Below are 24,591 nucleotides of genomic sequence, written 5' to 3'. Positions count from 1 at the left end.
AAAATATAATTATAGAAAAAAAAAAGAAATGGAATCTTAAAACCTTGAGAGTGGCCATTTAAGATGCAACTATTGGTCTGTGCCCACCCAGAGCAAAGAAGAGTGAAAAAAATCAAAGATGCAAAAATTGACAAAAGGACCATGTGAGCCATGGCTCCTACTCTACCTTCCTAAGACTAGATCTAAATGGTGCTCAGATGCTACTACTGACCACTGTGATTGGGGGCGTCACAGTAGAGTGGGATGGAAAAGAATTGGAGAACAAGGTTCACTTTGCATTTTAGGGTAAAAAGGTCTTGTTTTAGTATTTTTTACTGTGATTGATCTAATCTTGCTCTTCTTTATTAAGGTTTCTTTTTAAATTGTTAGGGATTTGTCTTGTTGGGCTTTTTTTTTTTTAAAGCATTATCTCAGCTTTATTTAACTAATTAGTGTATCTGCCTCATTGTCTTTATTTCTTCTCCCCACTTTCCCAAAGGCTGAATATCTGTTTTCCTCCTTTTAGAAGCTTTATGGCTTACATAATTTAAAATTTATTTTCTCTCTTGACTAATGATGAAAACATACAGTTATTTTAATTTTCTTCTGAGTGTCTGCATCTCATTTATAGTTTTTATACATAGTTATTCTTACATTTAATTTGTAAATATATTTTTAAAACTTCTACTTCAATTGCATTATTGTCATACAATGAATGCAATACTACTTTGGGGGTTTATATGCAGGAGCTACATTTGGTTGTAAGAATAATTTAAACCAAACTGAATACTTGGTTGCTCTTCAGTAACTCTGCTGTCAGAGACCTCTCCAAAGTACTAAAGAACAACAATGTCAGTCTGGAAACTAAGGTGCACCTGCTCCAGGCCATGGTCTTTGCAATTACTTTCTGTGTATCAGAGAGCTGGACAATTACTAGGAATGATAGAAGGAGAATTGATGCCTTTGAGTTGTGGTGCTGGAGAAGAGTGTTGAATATACCATGGACTGCTGGGAGAACAAACAAGTTGATCCTAGAGAGGGTGAGACCAGGCTGCTCCTTAGAGGCAAAGATTCTGAGGCTTCGTCTGACATACTTTGGGCATGTTGCAAGCAGGGACCAGTCAGTCCTTGGAGAGGGACATCATGCTTGGGAGGGTGGAGAGACAGAGAAAGAGAGGAAGACCCTCAATGAGATGGATTGATTCAGTGACTGGGGAAATGGGTAGGTGTGTCAGAGACAATAAGATTGGCAAGGGATAGATCAGGGTTTAGGGCTCTTGTACATAGGGTCTCTATGAGTAGCAGGTGACTCAACAGCACATAACATTAATTATATATATTTGGTTGTAAGATTAATATTAAAATATATGAAAAAAATCTTAAAAAAAGAGGCTTCCTCTAGCAGAATTTAAAATCATAAACACACTGTCATGAGTTTAAGGAGCTCTTGGTGGCATAGTCTGGAGTGAGTTGTCTGTTAGCCCAAAAGTCACTCTTCTCTGGCAATTGTAGTTGTGTACTTTTGAGTTGGAACTGACCCATAACTGACTCTCCAGTGGGTTTTCAGAGGCAGTGAATTGCATGGGAGGTTGTAGATCCTTCTCCCGTGGAGCAGCTGGTGGATTTGAACTACCTGTCTTTGGGGTTGTAGCACAGCTTACCAGTTGGCAAAACCACGTTCTCCTTGGGAGAAAATGTGCAATCTCCTCTCATGTGGTTTACAGCCTCGGGAACTTGGTAGAGGGTCAGCCATGGGAGTTGTACTGACTAGAAGGCAATGAGTTGATATGTTGAGTGATAAACGGAAAGTAAACTAAGAGAGAAAAGCATTTTCCAGAAGTATATTTGGTAAAAAAAAAAATTAACTTCTGAAATCTATTTTATCTTCCCCCCCCCTACATTGTGGTTGTGGTGAAAGTTTACAGAGCAAATTGGTTTTCCATTCAACAATTCATACAATTTTTGTTTCATGACATTGATTGCAGTCCCTACAATGTATTACCAATCTCCCCACCCCCTCCCTTTGTTATTTGTTTCCATGTGTCTTTCTTTCTTATCTTCTAGTTTATCTCTGGGATAAGGCTGCCCTTTTTAACTCATATGGTCAGTCATACCAGGGTCTGTTAGTCCTTTGAATTAATGGTGTCCATGTGTCTTTGATATTCTTAATTCTTCTTTGGTTCATACTGGGAGAAACCAAGAGTCATATATAAGTGGCCTTGCAAGTTTTAAAATTTAATTCACATCAAATTGCCTTCCAGAATGGTTGCACCATTTTATAATCTCACTGACAATGTATAAGAGTTCTTTTCTCGTCACGTCCTCTCCAACATTTATTACCTGCTGCCCTGTTAAACGTTACCACTTTTATTGGAGTGAGGTGGTACCTCATGGTGGTTTTGATTTGCATCTCTCTTATTGCCAGTGACTTGGAGCATTTCTTCATGTGTCTGTTTGCCTTTCGAATATGGTCCTCTCTGAAAATTCTTTCTATGTCTTTTCCCATTTTGTAATTGGGTTAGTCTTTTTCTTGTGGAGGCCAGGAGTTTTCTGCAAACTTTTGTTATAAGACTCTTGTCTGAGATGGTATTACCAAATGTTTGTCCCAGTCTGTAAGTCTTCTTTTCACCCTGTTGGGAAAATTTTTTGATGTGCACAGAGATTTAATCTTTAGAAGGTCGCATACATCAATTTTACCCTCTTTAGATAGTGCATTTCTGGTTGTATTTGGCAGTGCCTTTATGGACTATCACTTCTAAGCTTGATCCCAGTTTGTCTTTTATGAACGTTATGTTTTGGGCTTTACTCCCAGGTCTCTGATCCACCTTGAATTTATTTTGTGTATGGCGCATCCTTAAAAAGCTGAACATAGAAATTCCATATGACCCAGCTATTCCATTACTTGGAATATACCCTGAGGATTTGAGAACTGAGGCATAAACTGAGATTTGTACACCAATGCTCATAGCAGCATTATTCACCATTGCAAGAACATGGAAATAGCCTAAATGTCCAACCACAAACAAATCAGTTGAGAAATGATGGTACATTCACACAATGGAATACTATGCAGCATGCAGAAGCATTAACTTTGTAAATTATTACCTAACTTGGGAGGGACTGGAGAGCATTATGCTGAGTGAACTAACTCAGTCCTACAGGACAAATATTGTATAAGACCATTATTGTAGAATGACTATAAGGATCCAGGAGGGGTGGGAGAGGCTGGAAGCAAAGGATGTGCATGTACAGGGGGAAGAGGATATTAACCATTGGATTATACAATTTGATGGGGGGGGTGAGGGAAATTGAAAGAATTTGTTCGAATTTGTATTAGAATTTTTAAATAAACTAATGAAAAAAGTCGGCTTGGGGAGGGGGAAAGGAGGGATGAGTGTAAAATGTGCAACAATGAGTGAATGAAAATCTAACTTTTTGGTAAACTTTTTTGTTAAAATGACAATTAAAATAAATTTTATTTAAAAAAATTTAATTCACACATCTACTTCCTAAAGTAACATGCCTCTCTCTGGAAACCCTACAAACTTTGATAAATGTTGATAGTTGTAGAGGGTCTTTAAGCCTTTTGTTCTTAGGGTCACTATGAGTCATGCTCGTGTGGAAGGCAATCAATAACAACAACAATGACACTAGAGGTAGAACACTGTTTTTGTGGACTAAGGATAATAAAACTCTGACTCACATACTTTGGGCTTGTTGTCTAGAAGGATCAGTCCTTGGAAAAAGACATCTTAGTAGGAAAAGTAGAGGGTCAGAGAAAGAGGGGAGGACCCTTAAAAAGATGGGCTGATACCATGACTGTTAACAATGGAGTTGAGCGTATCAGAGAGCATAAGGTATCCAGGACAGAGCGAGGTTCAGTTATGTTATTCAGAGGATTATAATGAGTTGTAGTTGACTTGATGACATCCTCAAGAATATGCCTTTTGACCTTGATGTCAACTGAGGCTGTGGTCCTGAGACCCCAGGATGACTGTGGCTAAGAAGTTTTCTTAACTTTGACTTCTATATGCTCTACTATGTACTTGGATATATTTGAAGCCTATGTAAACACATACATAGAAGGATCTCCTTTCAAATATATATTTGTGGGTGCCGTCACATGTTCAGCTTGCATGTTTAAGTATCCACTCTTCGATTAATGTTATTATTGTTACTGCAGGTTTGTCATGTATTTACCTTTGTTGCTTTTAATTCTTGTAATCTTCTGTTTTGATTTGCCTTGAACATTTTGAACAGACCCCATGAGACAGGTACCTACTGTCTCATGGGGAAGAAAACCAAACTTTCTGCCTTGACTCATAATGATGTTCCATCAGATTTCTGAAGCTGTAAATCTTTAGAGGAAGGGCCTGTCTTTCTCCTATAGAGCAGCTGATACATTTGAAATACAAACTATCATGTAACTACTGCATCATCAGAGCTCCTTCAGTTAGTGAGGAAGAGAGGGTAAGTTACTTTCTACTATTAATGAAACAGTATTCCTAATAAAGCCATAATCTAGCATTATTTAAGTTACCTGATTTTCACATGAATGAAAGTTTATTAATAGCTATAATCTTAGGTAGCTGGCAAAATAACTTTCTAGGTGCCAGGACTACAATAATAAAATGATATTCATGTCTTAAAGTAAAACAGTTAAAACTGCACCCTGAAGACTAAAAACATTAAGGTTGTTGTATGAATCTAAATACCCTCAAAATCTAAAAATAAACAGAAAAGAGTTATTCCCTCCTCCTCTGATATTTACCTCAAAAGCATTCTAATTATACCAAATGTGTATATGTATGATAAGTGGCAGCTTTGATTTTAGTGTTGAATTTCCGGGTACTATTACGTAAATAAAACTTGGGAATGACAGTATCTTACTTATTTGTGAACCTTGCAACCCATTACAAAGTTACAGCCTGTTGGATTGCCATTAGCTTCTTGTAAAGGGAAAATAGAACACGACTGTGTGTCAATAGGTTTTATATGTCATATAATTTATTTCTCCATCTTTTTGTCTTCATAATGGTCAGACACAAATTGCCAGGTGGACCATAATTAAGAAGAAAAATATCTCCCAAAAAAGAGTGCTCTGCCCATTATTCAGGAAGAAATAATGAAACACAGGTGATGTCTTTGTGTATTGATGAATACAACAGTGGTTATTAGATCTCCGATAAAATGGCCATGCTCCAGTTATACATAACCTACACTATACTCCTCTCAATGAAAATGCAGGTGCACTTAGCTCATAGCTGTTTCAATATATACCAATTACTATAAAGACAAATAGGTACAGTAAATAGGCCACATGCTCAGCTAATTTTATCCTTGAACTTTGTAACTAGCTTTGTAGCTTTCTTTGGACATTACTATTAAACACTTAAAACAAATGCTTCATAGAGAGATTCCCTTACAAAATAAGGTCCAAATTGTAAAGTTAATTTTTTTTATAAAGTTAATTTTTAAAATGGAAATATTCCCCTTTATTTTATTGGTGGCTTGGAAATTTCTTGGGCGAGATGACTTTTCTAGGCTATTTAACCTTATAATTTAACAACTGAGCATAGAGTTTGCCCATCCTGATGTAAAACAGCATATTTCAGAGTAAAATAATGGCTCTGGAGACACTGAAGGGATTCAAAACAAAAACCCTCCAATGCTGTGTAGTCAGTCAATTCTGATTTACCGTGACCCTACAGGAGGGAAGTTGTTGTTGTGCACCAGCTGACCTGACCCTCCAGCGGGTTTTCAGAGGCAGTTAATTGCACAGGTGGAGAATGACCATCCTTCTGAGGAGCTGCTGGTGGGGTTGAACTGTGTGCTTTTGGGGCTGCAGCGCAGCCTCTGGCCCACAGGGTTTCTGAGTCTGTAAAACTTCACAGGAGTGGCCTGCTACATCTCTGTCCCAGAGCGTGGCTGATGGGTTTGGTTAACTGAGCAATAACCACTGCATTACCAGGGCTCCTCCACTGAAGGGATTAATATTAATCAATAATTATCTGCTCCAGTTCTATGACCTCATTTTTAATTATTTGAACTATATTTTACCAGGAAATTTTAGAAACTTTCTGGTAGAAGCTTAAAGTATATTTTAGTAGGAATCTGATAAACTTCCTGTTTAAGGAAATTTTAAAGATACAGTAGGAATACATGAACAATGGCTATACTCAGTAATGAAGTCTATACTATACAATATTAGGAATTAATTTCTCCAAAAGTTACACAATGATTATGATAACTTATTTTTTTAAATCTGTGTCAAATTTAATATTTAAACTCTTCTGGCAATTCAGACAGTAACTGTAAGTGAGTTGCCAATTCAGTCCCCCTGTGTGGTGCTAGGATACTGGAAGCTATGCCACTGGTATTTCAAAAACCAGCAGAGTCACACAAAGGGTTGAATCTTAGGGAGCTTCCAGATCAACACCAGTTAGGAAGAAAGACCTAGTGATCTAGTTCTGAAAAGCAGTCAATGAAAATTCTATGGATCAAAACAGCTTTGAAAGACAAACACTCTCAATTAGTACCTTAAAAAGCAAAGGGAAAGAACTTTTTAATAGGATGTTGTGCACAATAACCTGAGATGTCAAGTGAAAAGAGAAACGTAAAGAAGACATTGGACTGACTGCTTGAGATGGAGTCAAGCTGACAGCAGCTCATTGCAGTCAATCCAATGGCATCAGAGGTACTAGATGCTCTGGCTTACCTTTGCCCTGACTGCTCCCCTTTGTGGATTCCTCTGTCTGTGACTTCCACATGGTGGCGCTCGCCTAGCCTTCTCTGAGGTGTTCCTCTGAGCTCCTGTATGTGGCTTCCTGTATGATCTCATCTACGCTGCAGCTTCAGTCATCACCCATATGCCCACCTCCTTTTTTGACAGGCCACCTGAATGCATCAAGGGCTCTTCATACTCACCATGCCCCAAACCAAACACACTCCTGCTAGTTATCTAATAATGCTCTGTCTCAGGTAATGGCACCATTATCCACCCAGCTGACCATGTTAGAAACCTGTGCAGTCAATCCTTTGCTCTGCAGCGAATTACTCTGCTAATCCAAAGGGCACATCTCTCTGGCAGTTCAAATTCACCAGAAGCTCCAATTGAGAAGACGGGCAATCTCTTCCCATGTAATTTATAGCCAGTTATGATAATAATGAGAACAAGCATGAGAAGTCAATTACAGAATGTCTTGTAATCTATTGTCCAAACACCTATAATTATTCCTGACTTTTAGACAGACTGACACAATTATTATGACAATGGACTCGAATATATCAGAAATTATGAGGATGGCACAGAATAGGGCAGGGTTTAGAGCTATAGTTCACAGGGCTGCTATGAGTCGTAGTCGACTCAATGGTACCTAACAACAACATCTCAATGGTGTCTATCTTTATGCTGTTGTACATGCAACACAACAGCAACAACTTCTTGCCTCTTGGTTGTTGGGCCTACCTGGATCTCAGTATCTTTTGCTATTTCAAGTCCTCTCTCGGGCATTTCCTCTGATAATCTCTGAGATATGGGGCAATTAAACAAAAGATATTTCCTCTCAATTCCCAGTGGCTAAAGAAATGTTAGACCTACAATCCTATCTAAGTAAACTAACAATTTCTGACAATTCTTCACTCACTCACTGCTTTCAAGTCAGAACCAACGCAGAGCTGACCCTCCAGCCAGTTTTCTGAGGTTATAAATCACACAGGAGGAGACTGCTGTCTTTCTCCTGCTGAGCCACTGGTAGATTTAGAACCCCAGAGGGAGGGAGTCTGAATTAGCAGGGAAACTCTTTATGGAATAAGCCATTGGAACACTCTCTTAATAGTTGTAGCCCCACAAAAACAGGAACTTGAAAAAAGAAAGTGAATTAATTGACTTTCCAGCAAAATTCTTTAGCTTTTCTGGCCTTTTCAAAATCCCTCCAAAGTGAAGTCATGGTGATGTAGCAGCAGCAGCCGCCATTCCCTCTCTATGAAGCTGTTTCTACTCCCCACCTCCTACTCCTCACCCTGGTCAACTCCTATGGATCAGATTAAACAGCTTACACATGGAATGTTGCTGTCGTCCCTGGGTGCTATGTGGGAACCCGCTCATAGCTGTTCTCTAGCAGGATTTCAGAGACTGTAAATTGCACACAGGAGGAGACTGCCCATCTTTCTCCTGTGGAGCAGCTGATAGTTTCAAAGGGTTGACTTCTTATCACTAACCCACCAGATTTCCCTTACACATGGAATAATGCCTGGCTTTCCTCTATTTTTCCTATACCATTTAATTTCTCACTGGCCCCACATTCACTAGGGTAGTTGCATAAGCAACAAAGAAAGAAACAGAAGTCCCTGGGGGCCTTCCCTCCTAGTTCTGGCTCACTCCCTTATACCAGGCCCATCAGCATGCCCTCTGGGGCATGCTCCTGCCAGCAGCAAAACTAATGGGCCAGCCTGTGGGCTCTGATTTGCTAAACTGTTTTCTTAACAGAAAGAGGTTGTGGAACAGAGCCAAGGAGCAGTAGTGGGTGGAGAGGGCCAGAGAGGCATTTTTCAATGCAGTTTCTAAAATTTTTTAAAGCTCCATCACTATTTTTTACTTGTAATAATGTGTGGCAGGATAATTTCTTGAAAAATTAAGGTATTTTTCTCTTTTCCCTGTATTAGGTAAAGAGCTGAGTGTAACTCTTAGTATTTTATTGCCTCAGATTTTTATAGTGCAGAAATCAGAGGCTACATGAAGTCTGTAGTTCTTTCTGGATTTCGTATGATATAAAAACTCACTGAGCGAAAGAACAAACACATCTGTCGTCGAGGGAGTACAAACAGGGTGCTCCGTAGGGGCCAGGATTGTAAAGCTTTGCTTCATATACCTTGGCCGTGTTGTCAGTAAGAGTCAGCCCTTGGAAATAGATAGCATGCTGGTAAAAGTGGAGGGTCAGCAAAGAGAGGAAGACCTCCAACCAGATGGATTACCACAGTGACTGAAACAACAACTCGGACATATCAGATAAGAGTGAGGATGGTCCAGGATAGGGTAGGTTCACATCTGTTCACAGGGTTTCTATGAGTTGTAGTCAACTTGATAACACTTACTTAACAACAGACTCACTGGGCAATGTCTGCGTGGTGCAAACAGTTAATGTGCTCAGCTGCTAACTGAAACCTTGCAGATTCAAATTCAACAGAAGTTCCTTGGAAAAAAAATCTAGTGAACCACTTCTGAAAAAATTAGCTGTTGAAATCTAGTGAAGCAAGTCCTACCCTAACACACATGGAGTCTCCACTAGCTGGAAACATCTTGACAAACTGTAATTAAACTCACTTATGCAGAGATAATGCCAGGTGTTCCAGAAAGGGTGAAGAGAGACGAGAGGACAGCTTCTACCAGACAGAAGCCAGCAGGGCCCAGGGCAAGGAGACTCTTGATGTTCAGGGGAGCTTTAGGCTGAAGAAAGTAGTAAGAATACAGATGATTGTCAGCTCAGTGTGTGTGAGAGAGGTGAGACTCCAGCTTCCTGCACAGTATGGGGGCAGCAGAACCTCTGAATTTAAAGGAAACATGGAGACCAGTTACCAGCACAAGCAAGGTCCACCTAGTACTTTGGTCATGTACAACCTTTGCACAACCCTGGGAACGGAGACTTCCAATAACTAACAAAATCAAACTTCCCTTCAGTAAGGAAGAGGGCAGAACGTCATTTAGGTCAATTAAAAAAAAATGAAACATAGTGTTTCCTGTACATCTGAACTGAGATTTCATCTTCCCACACCCTATTGTCAAAGTTTCTGACACTGATAAAAAGGAATAGAAACATTTTGCTTGCTCCTTTCGAAACTTGCATCCCAGGATCCTCCCCACTCTAGTTCTTGCTATCATCTTCTGTGTCATACCAAGTTTTATTAAACAAGTACAGGAGGGGAAGAAAGAGGAAGAAAATGAGAGGAGAATAATGATTTCAGAGAAGAAAAGATCTGTGTAGAACATTCCAGAGGAGTATGCATATAAAAAAAAAAGATTATAAAGAAGAGATGGAGAGATGAAAGCTCTCCCCAAGATAGTGAGGTCAGTGTCACTTCAGTCACTTCAAATCTACCATGGAATAAAAATGGAAAAAAAAACCAACCCCAAACTAATGAACAAATGAAATAAAGCATGTGGAATTTCCTTCCCTTTCAGGAAGGTCTTTACTGAATTTTACCTGAGAGGTTCTGATGAGAAGAAGCCCGTCTATTAATTGGCTCATGGGGATAGACACTCAGATAAAGAGGCTTCAGTTGCTGAGACAAAATCATTTCATTCAGTTTTTTCTGTAGAATGAAATATTCTTCAGATACCTTTGAGATCTAGAAAGAAGGTCAGGTGTCAGATTAGATGGAGGAAGGAATGTGGAGAGCTGCACAGGTCTGCTGGTCCTGGGCCTTGCCTATTTTCCCCAGGAGCCACCTTGGCCTTTATAACCAGGGTATAAGAAAGTCCTCACATGGCATAATATTCCCCTTTGTGTCTGCCCATCTCATATTTTGCAGGACCTGCCAAACATGGCGCGCTCCATGAGGCCTGGGATCTTAATGTTTCCTTCCTGGAGTTTCTAAGATCTGGCTTCTGTTCCTGCAGTAAGCATCTTTCTGCTTTCCTCCCAAGGCACTTCCCTACTACCTTCAACTTTGTTCCCACCCTCTGTTCCCCACCCCACCAGTCTCAATAGCCTGGATTTAGCACTATTCCTCTTTGGGCTCCTCTCCTTCCATTCAACCTGTTTCTTCTGAGCAGTGGCCCTGTGAACACCGGGTTCAGTGCATGGCCCTGCTGTTCTGCCTCTAGCTTTGTCCTACAGTGTTCTTAGCCAGATCGAGGTGTGTCTCATGCTAGGGAAGACAATCACTTTCATGTCTCCATGGTATAGCAGGTTTAATCCTTGGTCTTTAAGAGTGAAGATATTTAAGCATAAATTAGAAAAGCATTCTTTCATTCAGGGGGCTGCATGTATTTGAAACTCATTCTCTGTATGTGCTTTAACAAAGAAAAAAAAGAATGGTGTAAAAAAAAATTAACCAATGAGAGAACTCTATTGGCATTCAGAAGTTGGAAACATTTGCACCACAGGGCTATTGCCAAGCAGTGTGTCCAAGGGCAGCTACTGAACTTTCTCACGTGCTCGGGCACCACCAGAGACAAAATCCAGAGTTTAGGGATCCTTCTTTGAAAGTCACCCATTATGATATTTTGTCTATTATTCTACACATCACTGAGTGACTCTTTATTAGAATTATAAATTAAATTAATTTATAATATAGCTATGTAGTTAAACCCCAGCATTTTACACAGGAGAAAATAGAGGTCTTGACTGACATGTGATTTTCAGATCAAGCTGCTAGTCAGAGAGAGTAGGTCCTAGAAGCAAGGTTACCAGATTGTTTCCTGGTTTATCCATGTAACCACGTTTGCTTACCAGAGTTCCAAGTTTACCCACCAGAAGCTTAACCCCCCCTTGTATCTTATTTCTCCCTCTTAGAAAAGGAGCTGAAATTTCTATTGGTAGCATGAGATATTGCCTAAGAGGGAATTAAAAAAATATATTTCTTTATGTGTCTCCTCATTGTTATAATTGCAAACTTTCATTCTTTCATACATGCCTATGAATGACTGTAGACCTACTTTTGATAGATAATAAGGCATTCTCAAATGAGGTCTGGGGCAAGGAGAAAGTATAAATTTTAGCAGATTTCTAATATCTTTATTTTTTTTAGCTATAATGAATAATCTCATAACATGAAAATTTGCACTATCAAACAGAATCATTTTGCTAAGCTGCATATTTTAGTAAAACAACCACTAATCTCCTTACTAAACTAGATATTGTATCACATTAAGTTTGTTTAACAAATTAATGGCTATTTTCAATTAGTATAACCCTTGATAGATCTTATCAAATAGTCTTAGAGTCTCCTGAAAGCAGATAAACAACATATCTGTCATTAATTCAGTTAGTGTACATTTATGAGAGATGTTTTGCTAGTAAAGAAACTTGTTGATTAACATACCTGCTGTGAAAACACTGCCAAATCACATGCTTCTTTTTCTGAAACTGCTTTTGAGTCTTGGTTATCCCTCATCTTGATATTATTACAGCTTTCCTCATGTTTTATGGGACAGGAATATAAATTTTGAGGGTGTCCTTCTACTTCCATTTTTGCTGCATCAGCCTCTTGGTTCTTAAAAGAAGAGGACAGCCCATCCTGCCTTAATTGCTGCCTTCTCTTATAACACCGGTATTTACTCTGAATGCACACTGCTGCTTTGTCTTCTTCCCAGTCCTGCGTCACTGGCTCACCCTGCCTCTCTTTGACTGTCCCATGCCTCCAGTGGCTTTTCTCTTGGCTGCGTATGGGTGCATTCTGGGTAACCACAGATGTCTTCTTTTCTTTTTCTTTGCTGGGTGCATTTTGATAAATCGACCTTTGGCTAAGGCTAGGTTCCAACGTGCTTTTAGACGAAGGCTGCTTAGTCCCGTTCTTGGCTAACCACAGCCCTGAATAGTTTGGCCTTTCCGATATGCCCTTCCTCTCCACATGTGCCATTTTTGGGTCTTCAAAATGTTCCTCTGTGTACCTTTGATAGTAACTCTGGATCACAGCATCCTCCTCCTCCAGTTTCCTTACCTTAGTGCCTTCTTCCACGTCTCTGATATGCTTCTGTTTGGGACTCAGTTCTAGCCAAGAATCTCCCATGAGATGCAATTCTTGCTTACTCACGTCCTCATTCATATTGTTTAGTTTTCTCTGCATTTGATATCTTCTGTTGTTACTTTCTACCGCACTGATGAACTCTCCTTCAGCTTTAAAGGTAGAAGTCTTCACTACAGATGTGCTCCCTTTATTATTTGGAGCCGAAAAACATGGTTCTTTAGTCGAGATTGCATTTTCAGTTTGTTTCTTCAAAATAGATTCCCTGTGTAAAACATATCGTGTCTGAGAATATGATACTAAGCATATTGTATTTGAATATATAATACTAAACTAAATAACACCTACTAACTCTCACCAATAGATATACATGATATAATGTAATATTGAGAGGAAAGCAAGAGGAACAAAAGCATCTCCCTCAGTGTTCTCACTAGCAATAAGGGTGACGGCTACTTAAGTAACGAGAAGTCTGATTTCAACTAAAAATGGGAACTAACCTAGCATTTGAATAATCATGCTATCCTTTTAATGAGGCATCAATATTTAATCTTTTTCTAGATATACTCCTTTCAAAATAAAATAACTAGGGCCAAGCATGTAGGGAGGAGTACATCTGGATTTGAGACCAATAAATAGGTTGTTATTCTGGATTTTAATAATCTCCAAGTCTATGATCACAGGAAACAGCTTAGAAAATGAAAGGGTATCTATCTCCTCTACAGCTCATGCCCATGTAATATTGTCACCTTATATTTCATAGTTGATATTTTATTAATATCCTCTCAAATTGATTTTCCCTTAATTTGAAGATATGATCTTCTCTTTGCTTTATTCCCCTCCCTCCTAGATTCCTATATCCAATGCAAACTCTCATAAAAACTACCCAGCCAAGAAAAGGTTGTCAAGGTGTAGTTGAAAAATCATAACCTGACACACTGGCAGGCCTGTTTCTTGGAAGGATTTGTGGTAGGCATGTTTTCTGTTAGAGGAGGCAATATTTGGTCCTTTAGTGACCTGCTTTCAAAGTGGCCTTCAAAGAAGGATGCTGTGTCAAGTTTCTCCACCTTCTTATCTCCAACCGTTCACTCTTACCCTCTGAGCTTCCTATGAGTTTCTGGTTAAATGTCTTTCTCTGTGTTCTACCTTTTGTGAAAACCCAATTAACATAAATTCCCATTTGAGACAAAAGTAGAGATAGTTTCTTGTTTATGTTTGTGCTCTCTGATATGGATCCCATACACGGTTATTGTTGTTAGGTGCCCGTGTGTTGACTGAAACTCATAGTAACATTATGAACAAGACTGGAAGCTTACCCTGTCCTGCACCATTTCAACCACACAAAGTCAAGGGCTGGGATTTAGATTGGAATGAATTTTTCCTAAAACACCACTTACTTATCTTGTAATTAATTAAGTTTTAATACTTAGGCAAAATATACACATTTTCCTGACCCTTGATGCCTACTTAGGCATTCTGGTGGCATCCTGTGCTGTGTGCTGAGCTGCTAAGTGGAAGTCATTGGTTTGTGTCTAATAGTTGCTCTGCAGGAGAATTAGGAGCAGTTTCCTCCTATAAAGATTTTCAGCCTTGGAAACTCAATAGAGGGCTGTATTAGACAGAATTAACTCAACGGCAAAGAAAATGCCTAAAAAGAGCTCACATATCAGAAAGGTTAAGCACTAAGACGTTAACCAAAAGGTTAGCAGTTTGAACCTACCAACTACTTCATATCAGAAAGATATAGAACTACTTTCATAACTATTAAAGCCTTAGAAATCGGTGTCTTTCAAAAAAGGAATAGGTTTTTCCCCTCCATGTCCCCATGGCACTCTTTGTATATATTTCTATAACATATTTAACCCACTTTACTATAATTATGATTTATTGCTCTTACTTCTTTTCCTTGAATCTGCCAGCAATTTGAGGATAAGAACTTGATCTATTTATGTATGCTATAAAGCCCACTGAATGAATGAATTCAGAAGTATCTGTTAATATGTATTTGGAAATTTTGATATGCAGGTTCAGGAAAAGAAAATGCAGATGGCTATTACATCTTAAGGGACAATGGTATATAAGTGATTAAGGCCATAGGAATGAACATGAGAGCTCAAGGATATTATTTACGTAGGAGAGAGAGGTAAGAATTAGAAGCATAAATGTAGAGAACAATTCAGCAAAATCCAAGTCTTATAGTTTGGATTGTGTATCCCAAAATTATCTTGTAACATCCTGGTCTCTAGCCCTGTGTGGGTATGCTCCTATTTGCAAAGAGACTTTCTTTATTTTAAACAAATTTTAATTGTGATTTTAATGAAAATTTACAGAAAAGTTAGATTTTAATTCATTCATTGTTGCACATTTTTATACCCTCTCCCTTCCCCCTCCCCTGTTCACTTTTTTTTTGGTTAACATTTTAATTCATTGTTGTACAATTATCTCCCTCCCACTCTCCCAGTCCTCTTTGCAATGTACCTCTTATTCTGGGCTACTGTCGTAGCTAATGCCTAATCATATATTACTTCTAAACAGTTCTTTCCTTCATCTATTCCAGCGCAATGTTCATTATCTATCCACTTTTACCCTATTTTCCTCCCAAACTCTAATGTCAGACCTGCTTTATAACAGTGGTGCTGTGCAGCATTTGTCCTTTTGTGACTGAGATATTTCACTCAGTATAATGTCCTGCAGGGTCACCCACGTTGTGTAATGTTTTATGAGGTCATTTTTTTCAGTGCTGCATAGTATTCCATTTTATGAACATACCATAGTTTTTCGATATAGTCACTTATTGATGGGCATTTTTTTTTTTTTTGCTTCCCACTTGCAAAGAGATTTTATATGCTGTGTTAATTACGACATAGGGCCTCTGGTTACCTAGTCCATAAAGTGTTGTAACCCAAAGTAACACCTTTCTAATGATTCAAATCCACTAGTGGCTCTGTGAGAGAAAGAGGAAATCTGCTTCCATGTGATTTACAGCCTCTTATTCATTACTGGAGGTCCAACTATTAATTGGCTGTGACTTGATGGCAATGACTTTGGGGTTTGAGTTTAATTAGGTCATAAAGAGTAGCGTAGGTTCAAAACCTAATTACTTCTAAGCCCTTAACTGTGAAGTGATAAGTTGGTGTTATTTAAAGTCAACTACTTGTGGTATTTCTGTTCCAGCCCTGAACTTTACCAACGAAAAAATAAATTGTTGTTCTTAGGTGCCCTTATTAAGTAGACTACCACTCATAAGTCCCCATGAACACAACATCTGAACTTTGCCCTGTGTGACACCATTTTCATAATCTCTGTCATGCTCAGGCCCACTGCGGTAGCCACTGTGTCAACCCATCTCATCAAGGGTCTTTTTCTTTTTTGTTGAGCCTGTATCAGCATAATGTATCAGCCTAAAGTCCTTGGGAGGACTTTCCTCCTTCTGACTACATGCCCAAACTATGTGAGATGAAGTTCTGCTATCCTTGTCTCTAAGGAACACGCTGCTTGCACTTCTTCCAAGAGAGTAAATTATTATTCTTAAAAAACAATTAGTATTATTCATAGAACACCTGTTTTCTTATCATAAAACACTAAATAACTAAGATACTAGGTAAGATAAAACTTTGAGAATGAAAGTGTGTTCATCACTGTGAAATGCCATTGAATTCCCAAATAGGACAAAGGACACATGTGGCCTTTGGTGTTCACTGACATTTGTTGTTCCAGTTTTAGGGAAATGGCTAGACTCTGCACATTATCCTGTGACCTCGTATATTTAATATCCAATAAATGCCCAAACCAAAAAGAATAAATATCACTATACCTTTTATTTGCAAAGTTTTTCTTGTAGTCAAACTCATGAGTTTGAATGACTGTTACTGCTGTGGGTTTTGTATTAACAATTTCTTTTTTTTGCTTCCCAAGTAGATGTTTTCTTGCAGCTGAAACATAGAAGGCACATGTAAGCTGTATTATTCATTAAGAAATGAAGGAATATAGGTTAAATGAATTTAAAAAGTGCTTTCATTTTTTATATATGATCATAAAAAATGTCTAAGAAGGAAATGACAGTAAAACTTAAAAAGAAAACAAGATTATAAAAACCATAAAAATCATATGAGGCTGATATAGATAAAAAACTATAGAAATAAAAGAAGTAAAGAGCTTTTCAGACTGAGATATAATTAAAACAATAGAGGACTAAAAAATCAAAAGAAACTATCCTCATTTGCTTAGAATTTATGATTAAATATTTTCATTTTATTTTGGCCATATTTAGTTTTTCATTAGGGAGAGCCTTTATTATCTATGTTTTGGGCCTTATTAGTCAATAATTGGCCTTGAGTTCAGATTGTTGTTGTTGATTGCCTTCAAATTGAACACGACTCATAGTGACCTTATGAACAAATGGCCTGAAACCCTTATAACAGAATTTTCCTTATCTTCAGGAAGATAATGCCATTCTGTGGCACATTTTCTGTTACAGCATGACTTATGCTGAGGCGGCATCCTATAACCAAGCATGAGTGTTTCTGCAGACGACATACAGAATATTTTTACTACGATGGATGAACAAAGGATTACAAATAGCCCAACAAAGGCTATGATTTACTAACAAATGGGTTATGAAAAAAAATATTTTCAGAGCTTTATGAATTCTGAATTATGCCTACAGGATTATCTCTTAAATATCAAATATCAGTGTTTGCATCTCTATGTCCAATAGTAGTGGAAAGTTAAGGACTTAAAATTCCAAAAGACATGGTTGTAACTCATTACTGATGGGCAGGATTGAAACTGGAGGAAAGAAAAGAGGCCGGAGAGTTCCTAAGCAGTAAGGATGGTGGGACTTTGCCCTACATACTTCGGGCATGTTATCAAAAGGAGTCAGTGCCTGGAAAAGGATATCATACTTGGGAGAGAGGGTCTTCAATGAAGTTAATCAATACAGTGACTGGAAAAATGGGCTCAAGTATAAGACCGATAGGGCTTTATTCTGCTGTACGTAGTAAGTCACCATGAGTTAGAGTAGACTTGATAGCACCTAAAACAACAATCTTATATACATTATGTTAGTGATTTGGAGAATGCAGGTTATAAAACAATGCATCATGGAATAGATTTATATTAAAAAAATCCCTCATTGCTACTGAGTCAGAACCCATTCAATGCTGATCCTCCAGTGGGTTTTCAGTGGCTGTAAACTGCATGGGAGGAGATTGTTCATCTTTCTTTCATGGATTTAAACTTCCAGAGAAGTGTAGCCTTTGGGTTAGCAGTGTAACTCCCTATGGCATTGCTGTTGTTGTTAGGTGCTGTCAAGTCAAGTAAGACTCATAGCAACTCTATGAATGACAGATCTGAAATCTGTCCAGTCCTGTGCCATCCTCATCATCTCTGCCATAAGTTCCCACTGCTGCAATCACTAAATCAATCCATCTCCTTGAGGGTTTTCCAGGGTAGGCCACTAGGAAAGAAATGGAGTACACTGGAACAGAAAACCTTAGAGTACATTGCTTGTAGTATCTATGTATCCTGTTATGAAGAAAAAGATTTTTTTTTTATTGTGAGTGACTAGTAAAAAATTTTGAAAGACCTGTACTAACATATTCTATATTCTTAATTTAGCCTCTATTTTTCATTGGGTCACTATGAGTCATACTTGATTCGAAAGCATCGTATAACAACAAACAACAACAGAAAAACCTAGGATCACTACAGGTTGTAGTCCATTTGACAGTATTTCATAACAGTGATAAATAGAAAAATAAAAAGTAGAATCTAAGCTCAACCAATATTTCCTAATAAAAATTCACAGTGAAGCATATTTATAAATATTATTTCCCTATAGTTAACAGAAAGAGAGAAATGCCCTTTAACAGCCTGGGTTTAATTAATTTGCCAAAAACTATGTCAAGTGTAACCTTTTGAATATAATAGGAAAAGCCTATTGTCCAATGAGTTATGCTGATGATTACTGAGCTAAATAGCTAACTGAATAATTTGTCGTATCTTGCATAATAAATAATGTTTCCACAATACTTGGAAGAAAACATTAAAATTAAATTTCACTGAAAAGAAAACATTTCTTCAAATATTAAAAACGTCCATCACTTAAACTATCTGATTAGATTTAGTTTAGAGACAGAAACAATGCAACATAGACCGGAATGCAATGCAAAAGCTGCAGAGAAAGTGGGATTTATATCTGAAAGTAAGATTTTACTTTATACTCATATTTAAACACAACTGCTGAATGGCTTAAGTGGTTGAAATGCCCGGTTATGAGGCCAAAAGTTGAAAGTTCCAATCTATCCAACAGTGCCTTGGGAAACACGCTTGCTTTCTGAATGAAAGGCCACAGCCTTGAAACCCTATACAGCAGTTCTCTGCCCTTGAGGTTGACGGCAACTAACACTAACAGACAACCAAGATATGTTTTCACATAGAGACATTTACCTGACTGTATTATCATAGCACTTGCTTTCCTCTTCTCTTGTATTTTATGGTACCTTCTTGAACCCAAGAATCCTCTGACACAGGCTTGAATCAAAATAAGCTTGTCAATGGTTTCCTTTCTCATTAAATTTAACTGTTCCACATGATAATATTTAAGGAATACCTAAAAAGAATGAAATAAAATATGAATAAAACTATGTCACCATCTGACAGTCATGAAGTTTGCTTTGAGGAGGAGACTATGTATGGTCTAAATCTTTTTAGATTTCGGCAATCACTATCTTTTGCTTCTTTGACCTGCATGTTGCTTTAAATTATAGATTTTTATGCTTGAAGACAATCTCTCTTTGAGAAAGAATGTAGATGATGGCAGTTATTGTGTTATTTTTAACTTAATTTTTACTTTTTAAAAAGACAATAATAATACTCAGGTTTCACTCTGGAGCATATCAATCTTCAGTCTTTTACCAAGGATTTTCCAGAGATGCAGTTAGAGTTAAACAGCACAAAACAACAATTTTTTAAAATTATTATTAAGAGAAAAACCAATTTAATATTTACGTAGAGGAAAAAAGGACTATAATACTTTCCAAATCTGGAGGGTTACTGTTTTTTATACTAATTCACTCATCAAGCATTTATAGAGACCTTTGAAAGTCCTCAGAAGGAAAAGGTGAATAAGGTGAGACACTGTCCAGAGGGGGGTTGATTAAGTTGTCAGTGGAGAGGATATGGTAGAGGTGAGGTCACAGTCAGATCTATTAACAACTTTCTCCACAGTCCCAAAGATTGCCATGCTACGCAGGGTTACCTTGGCTAATTTTAAAACCAAAATGAGTCAGAGAGTGCCCTGAAGGGAAGACCCAGAGTTGTGTTGATAATGACTTTTTTTTTCTAAAAAAAACAAAAACAAAAAACCTCTCCCTTTTTAAAAGCTAAATTTACTAGTAAAAATTATTTTTAAGAGAATTTATTAAATGCACTAAGAAAGTCACTTAAATTCAAAGTTAGCCGGTGAGTCATGAGCCCTGGTAACCCTGATGGTAGAATTCTCCCAACGTTCCAATAGTTGAAAGCTTGGCACCAAGGGCAAACAGCTTAGCATTATAGATTTTTGATTGAATTTAGTTTTAATTTCTGCAGGACTCTAGATGTTAATATATTTAGTCTGCTCTGCTGTTGACAATTCATTTAAAATTCAATCTTCTGAAAAAGGTCATCATTTCCCCCCCCACATAGCATTAGAAATGTTTCTATATTAAATACTTTTATCCATCTTAATGAGTTGGAAAAGGTGAAGTGGAAAAATACAAATAACTTTAAAATGCTACTTAAATACCAGGCAGAACAGGAACGGCAAAGGGCTTTTTTACAAGTTAAAACTCCATTTGAAGTTGGGCATGTGTTTCAGACCATAAATCACAAGATTTCAGCTTGATGAAAATCATCTCTGTGAACACTAAAAGAAAAATGGTGTGGATAAAGTAGACCCCTGGTCATGCACAGGATTTCCTCCTATTTAATATGAAAGTAAATATGGATTATTGAACACCGAGGACATTCATTCTAAGAGACTTTAAAAAATTTATAAATTCTTTAAATGGTTATGGCTAAATCCTCATCTGAACAGTCGGCCAATTCTGTCCACAAATCTAATCTCAAAATAGAAATGATGTCTTAAAAAGCCTAAAACTCAAGGGTTTCCACACGGGTAAAGCACATAGGAGGATTGCCCCTTTTCCTCCTGTGGATTTTAAAATTCTACATAGAAATACACTACCATCCAACTATAACAGATACTGAGTCAAACAACAGTGAATATTTTACATAGATAAATGTCAAATGTGCCACAGAACCATCTGAGTTAGGAGAAAAACAGGGATTGTATTTAAATTACTATGACTATTCAATCTTTTTAGAAATTTCTCTATCAGGTGGGGATTCAGTTATTATTATTCGAAATGAAATTTCACTCTGTTTTAAAATGATTATTCAAAATAACGCTGTCTTGACTTTCTTAAAAGAATCAATTAGGGAGAGTAGAGGTTTTAATTATGAGGAAGAAAGAAACCTTTGTCGATTTATAAGTTTATATCTTGAGTTTTGGTTACAGATTCAGTAAAATTTTCATTGAAATTCAGTTCTCAGTAAGGCCAAGATAACTACTAAAATAGGAAATTTATAGGAAAATATTACTTTTGTTTTCCCAAGAGCCCAATGCTCAAGACCAGCTTTTTCCAAAATAGCAGCACAGGTGTCGGGGCTCACTGGGGGCTCTTCATTCCACTTGTAGCAGAGAATGTAGTACCTTCAAATGGGAAAAAGGCTGGTTAGTGCTGTGCAAAGTGCAGAGCCTCAGGAGACTGGTGGTGAATAAAGGACAGCTTAGTAAAGGGGTGAGGAGAAAGGACTTTTATAACTTTCAGTCAAACAAAACCCGACACATTCTCAGAACAACTCTGGAACAGAGACTGAACCCTAAATGCATGCACATCTTGATCAATCTGTTTGAATATAGGCACAAATAATTTTATTTCTCTTCACTTTATTGTGCTTCACTGGTAATTACCTTTTAAAAAAATAAATTGAATGTTTGTAGCAAGCCTGCATTGAGCAAGTCTGCTATGTTTTCACCCCATTCGTATGTGCTCGTTTCATGACTCAGTCACATTTTGATAATTTACACAATATTTCTCTTCAATAAAGTTGTTTCACACTTAATGGACCTCTGGTGGTATAGCCTGTAGCATGTTGCACTGTTAACCCCAACGCTGGTGGTTTGAATCCACCAGCAGCTCGGAGTGAGAAACAGCCTACCTAACTCTGTAAAGATTTACAGCCTCTGATACCTAACTCTGTAAAGATTTACAGCCTCTGAAACTTGATGGAGGTCACTATAAAGTGGAAATGACTTGGTGACAGTGTCTTTGGTTTTGTTTTTATTGCACACTTGAAATTACAGTATAGTTAGAATTAACTTTCGTATGCACTCAAAACAAAACAAAACAGAATTCATTGCCTTCAAATTGATGCTGATTCATGACTATCCTCTGGCAGGTTTCCAAGGCTGTACATTTTAGTGAGAACATATTGTCTTAAGTTTCTCCAGTGGAGGAGATAGATTTGAACCATCAACCTGAACTACATAACTCTACAACATGTAGCCTTGTTTACTACAAGGGCTAACTGTCTAATATGTGCTGAGAAACAAACCAAAAAAGTCATGTGACTCACTCTATTTCTTATTTGTTTTATTTCCGTGGTCTGGAGTAAAATCTGAAATCTCCTGGGTACATGGGTATTGTTTTCATGTTAATAATTGCTTTTCAACTTTTTACCTTGAAGTCACCAACAAAAACTCCCTGACTCCAAAACTCAAACCCAAACTATTCCCCTAAAAACAAAACAAACAGAACACAGCCTAGTTCTTTATAAAAACAACCTTTCAACTGAAAGGAAAATGCCATGAAGCAGAGAGAATGCTTTATTCCTACTGAAGTAGGAATATTTCACCTTCATGAAAACATTGGAAGTGATTTTAAGATTGATTGAAGGTGTGCCCATGTATTTCACTGTCAGCCTAAAAAATATCCCTTTAGAACCACCAGCAGCACTGAGGAAGGAAGACAGGCAGTCTTCTCCGGTAACAAGTTATAGCCTTAGAAACTCTTTGGTGGTCGCTGTGAGTCAGAATGGACTCAGAGACAGGGGTTGTGTGTGTTTTGATAGTTTGATTAGAACAGGAAATGATGACACTCAGACAGTCAATAAATGTTACTTATATTATCTTAATTAATGTTCACATCATAAAAAGAGGAGTTACTACGATCATCATTTCTATTTGCAAATGAGAAAACTGAACTTAAGTTCATAGAACATAAACAACTTTGAAGAGGCCCACATAGTCATTAAGTGGTAGAGGTGGGATTCAAAATAGGGTGTTTTGATCTTTTTAAAAAAACATTTAACACCCTACTTCATTCCTCTACTGACCTCAACAAGTTCTGGTGTGTTAGAGCTCTGGGAACCAAGCATCATGCATGGATGCCTAGTGGAAACATGGAGTCAAAACCAGGTGGCTTCATAGTATAAAAATTCATTTGAAACAACTACAATGATAAGTCAGCCTCTTATGACAAGTAAATTCAAGTTATCTTCTTTTAATAATGTTTCCTTGTAAAAAACAGAATCTATCAGCCGTAGACTAGGGAAATGGTCTGCTGATTTAAGGACCCTATCCAGTGGGCTGGTCAAAGGTTCATGTGGGTCACAGGGGGGTTTCTTAGTTCTATTAACACCCCACAGGGTCTTTCAAACCATTCTGTCATCCTAAGATCCCATGCCAATTTGGATGACAGCTTTCAAATTAACGACGAAAAGATTTATTCTTTAAAAGATTTCAGGCACTTTCTGTATGGAGAACACCTATATTCACAGGTTCTCTATGTCCTTACTGTTTGCCTCCTCCTCATAGAACAGGCTATTTCACAAAAGCCCTAAACTCAAACCAAATTAGTTACTATTGTGCCAATTCTAACTCATGGTGACGCCATGTCTTTCCTTCCATCAGGTTTTCAATAGCTGACTATGACCTTTTGGAAGAATGTTGCCAGGCCTTTCTTCTGAGTCATCTCTGTGTGAATTCGATCATCAGTCTGTCATTTAGCAGCTGGAAGCTTAAGGTCTTATTAAGCCACTCAAGAAACTCACTACCTTCAAGTTGATTCTGATTCATGATTATCCTTTGGCAGGTTTCCAATGCTGTACATTTTAGTGAGAAAATAGTACAAGGCTTTGGAATACATTTCAGAATTTGTTTTCATTTCTGCCCTTCCAAAGAAACTGTTCTCAACTACAATATTATCTAGGTAATATTTACTTCTCCTGATGGTACATATTATAATACCATGGATATTTCTGAATATACAAGTTTAACCCTGCATCTAATTGTGAAGAGCATAACTCTTTATTATTTAAGAGGGCTTTCCCTCTTTTGTCATTCCACTGACTTCCATTCAGCAAATCTAAGCAACTTCAAGTTCCTTGAATATGTATGTACATAGATGGTTGCTTCTAGTGCTTTTGAAACTCCCACCAGTGCATTCCTGTCTTGCTCACAAACCATGTGCACCAGATCTCAAGATGAGTCTCCTCTTTTGGTAACTTTTTATCAGCTCTCCTGGAGATGACATTTAATATGTGTGTGCCACTCAGTATGACTTTGACATTTATTTTTGGGTTAATGTTATTTTTCTATTCTATGTGTTGGGTTTTTTTAAAATTCCTCACTGAATTGTTAATTTTTTAAATTATCTCACAGCACTTAGCATTCTATGTTATTGTTGTTATGTGCTGTCGAGTCACTTGAGACTCATAGTGACCCTATGTACAACAGCCCTAAACTCTGCTCTGTCCTGTGCCAACTGCACTATCTCCAATAAACTTACTCCGATTACCCCAGTCACTGAATCAAGCCAC

At 37.7% G+C, this 24,591-nt stretch overlaps 1 protein-coding gene across 1 annotated transcript in view; it reads right to left on the bottom strand.

The window, feature by feature from the left end:
• The window catches only part of MYO3A (myosin IIIA), a 318,705-nt gene that overhangs the window by 44,784 nt on the left and 249,330 nt on the right, over positions 1-24,591 (bottom strand). The window contains exons 25-29 of the mRNA XM_006887107.1: positions 21,310-21,421; positions 19,114-19,276; positions 16,478-16,595; positions 12,022-12,928; positions 10,179-10,323 (exon numbers count right to left, since the gene is read on the bottom strand). Coding sequence (XP_006887169.1) covers positions 10,179-10,323; positions 12,022-12,928; positions 16,478-16,595; positions 19,114-19,276; positions 21,310-21,421 — 1,445 coding nt within the window. The remainder of the gene's footprint in view (positions 1-10,178; positions 10,324-12,021; positions 12,929-16,477; positions 16,596-19,113; positions 19,277-21,309; positions 21,422-24,591) is intronic.

This window comes from Elephantulus edwardii, unplaced genomic scaffold (assembly GCF_000299155.1).
Source record: "Elephantulus edwardii isolate Elephantulus edwardi_28Jun2011 unplaced genomic scaffold, EleEdw1.0 scaffold00054, whole genome shotgun sequence".
Taxonomy (NCBI): Eukaryota; Metazoa; Chordata; class Mammalia; order Macroscelidea; family Macroscelididae; genus Elephantulus; species Elephantulus edwardii.
The sequence above is the reverse complement of the archived record's forward strand: the minus strand, read 5'-3'. Positions and strand labels throughout refer to the sequence as shown.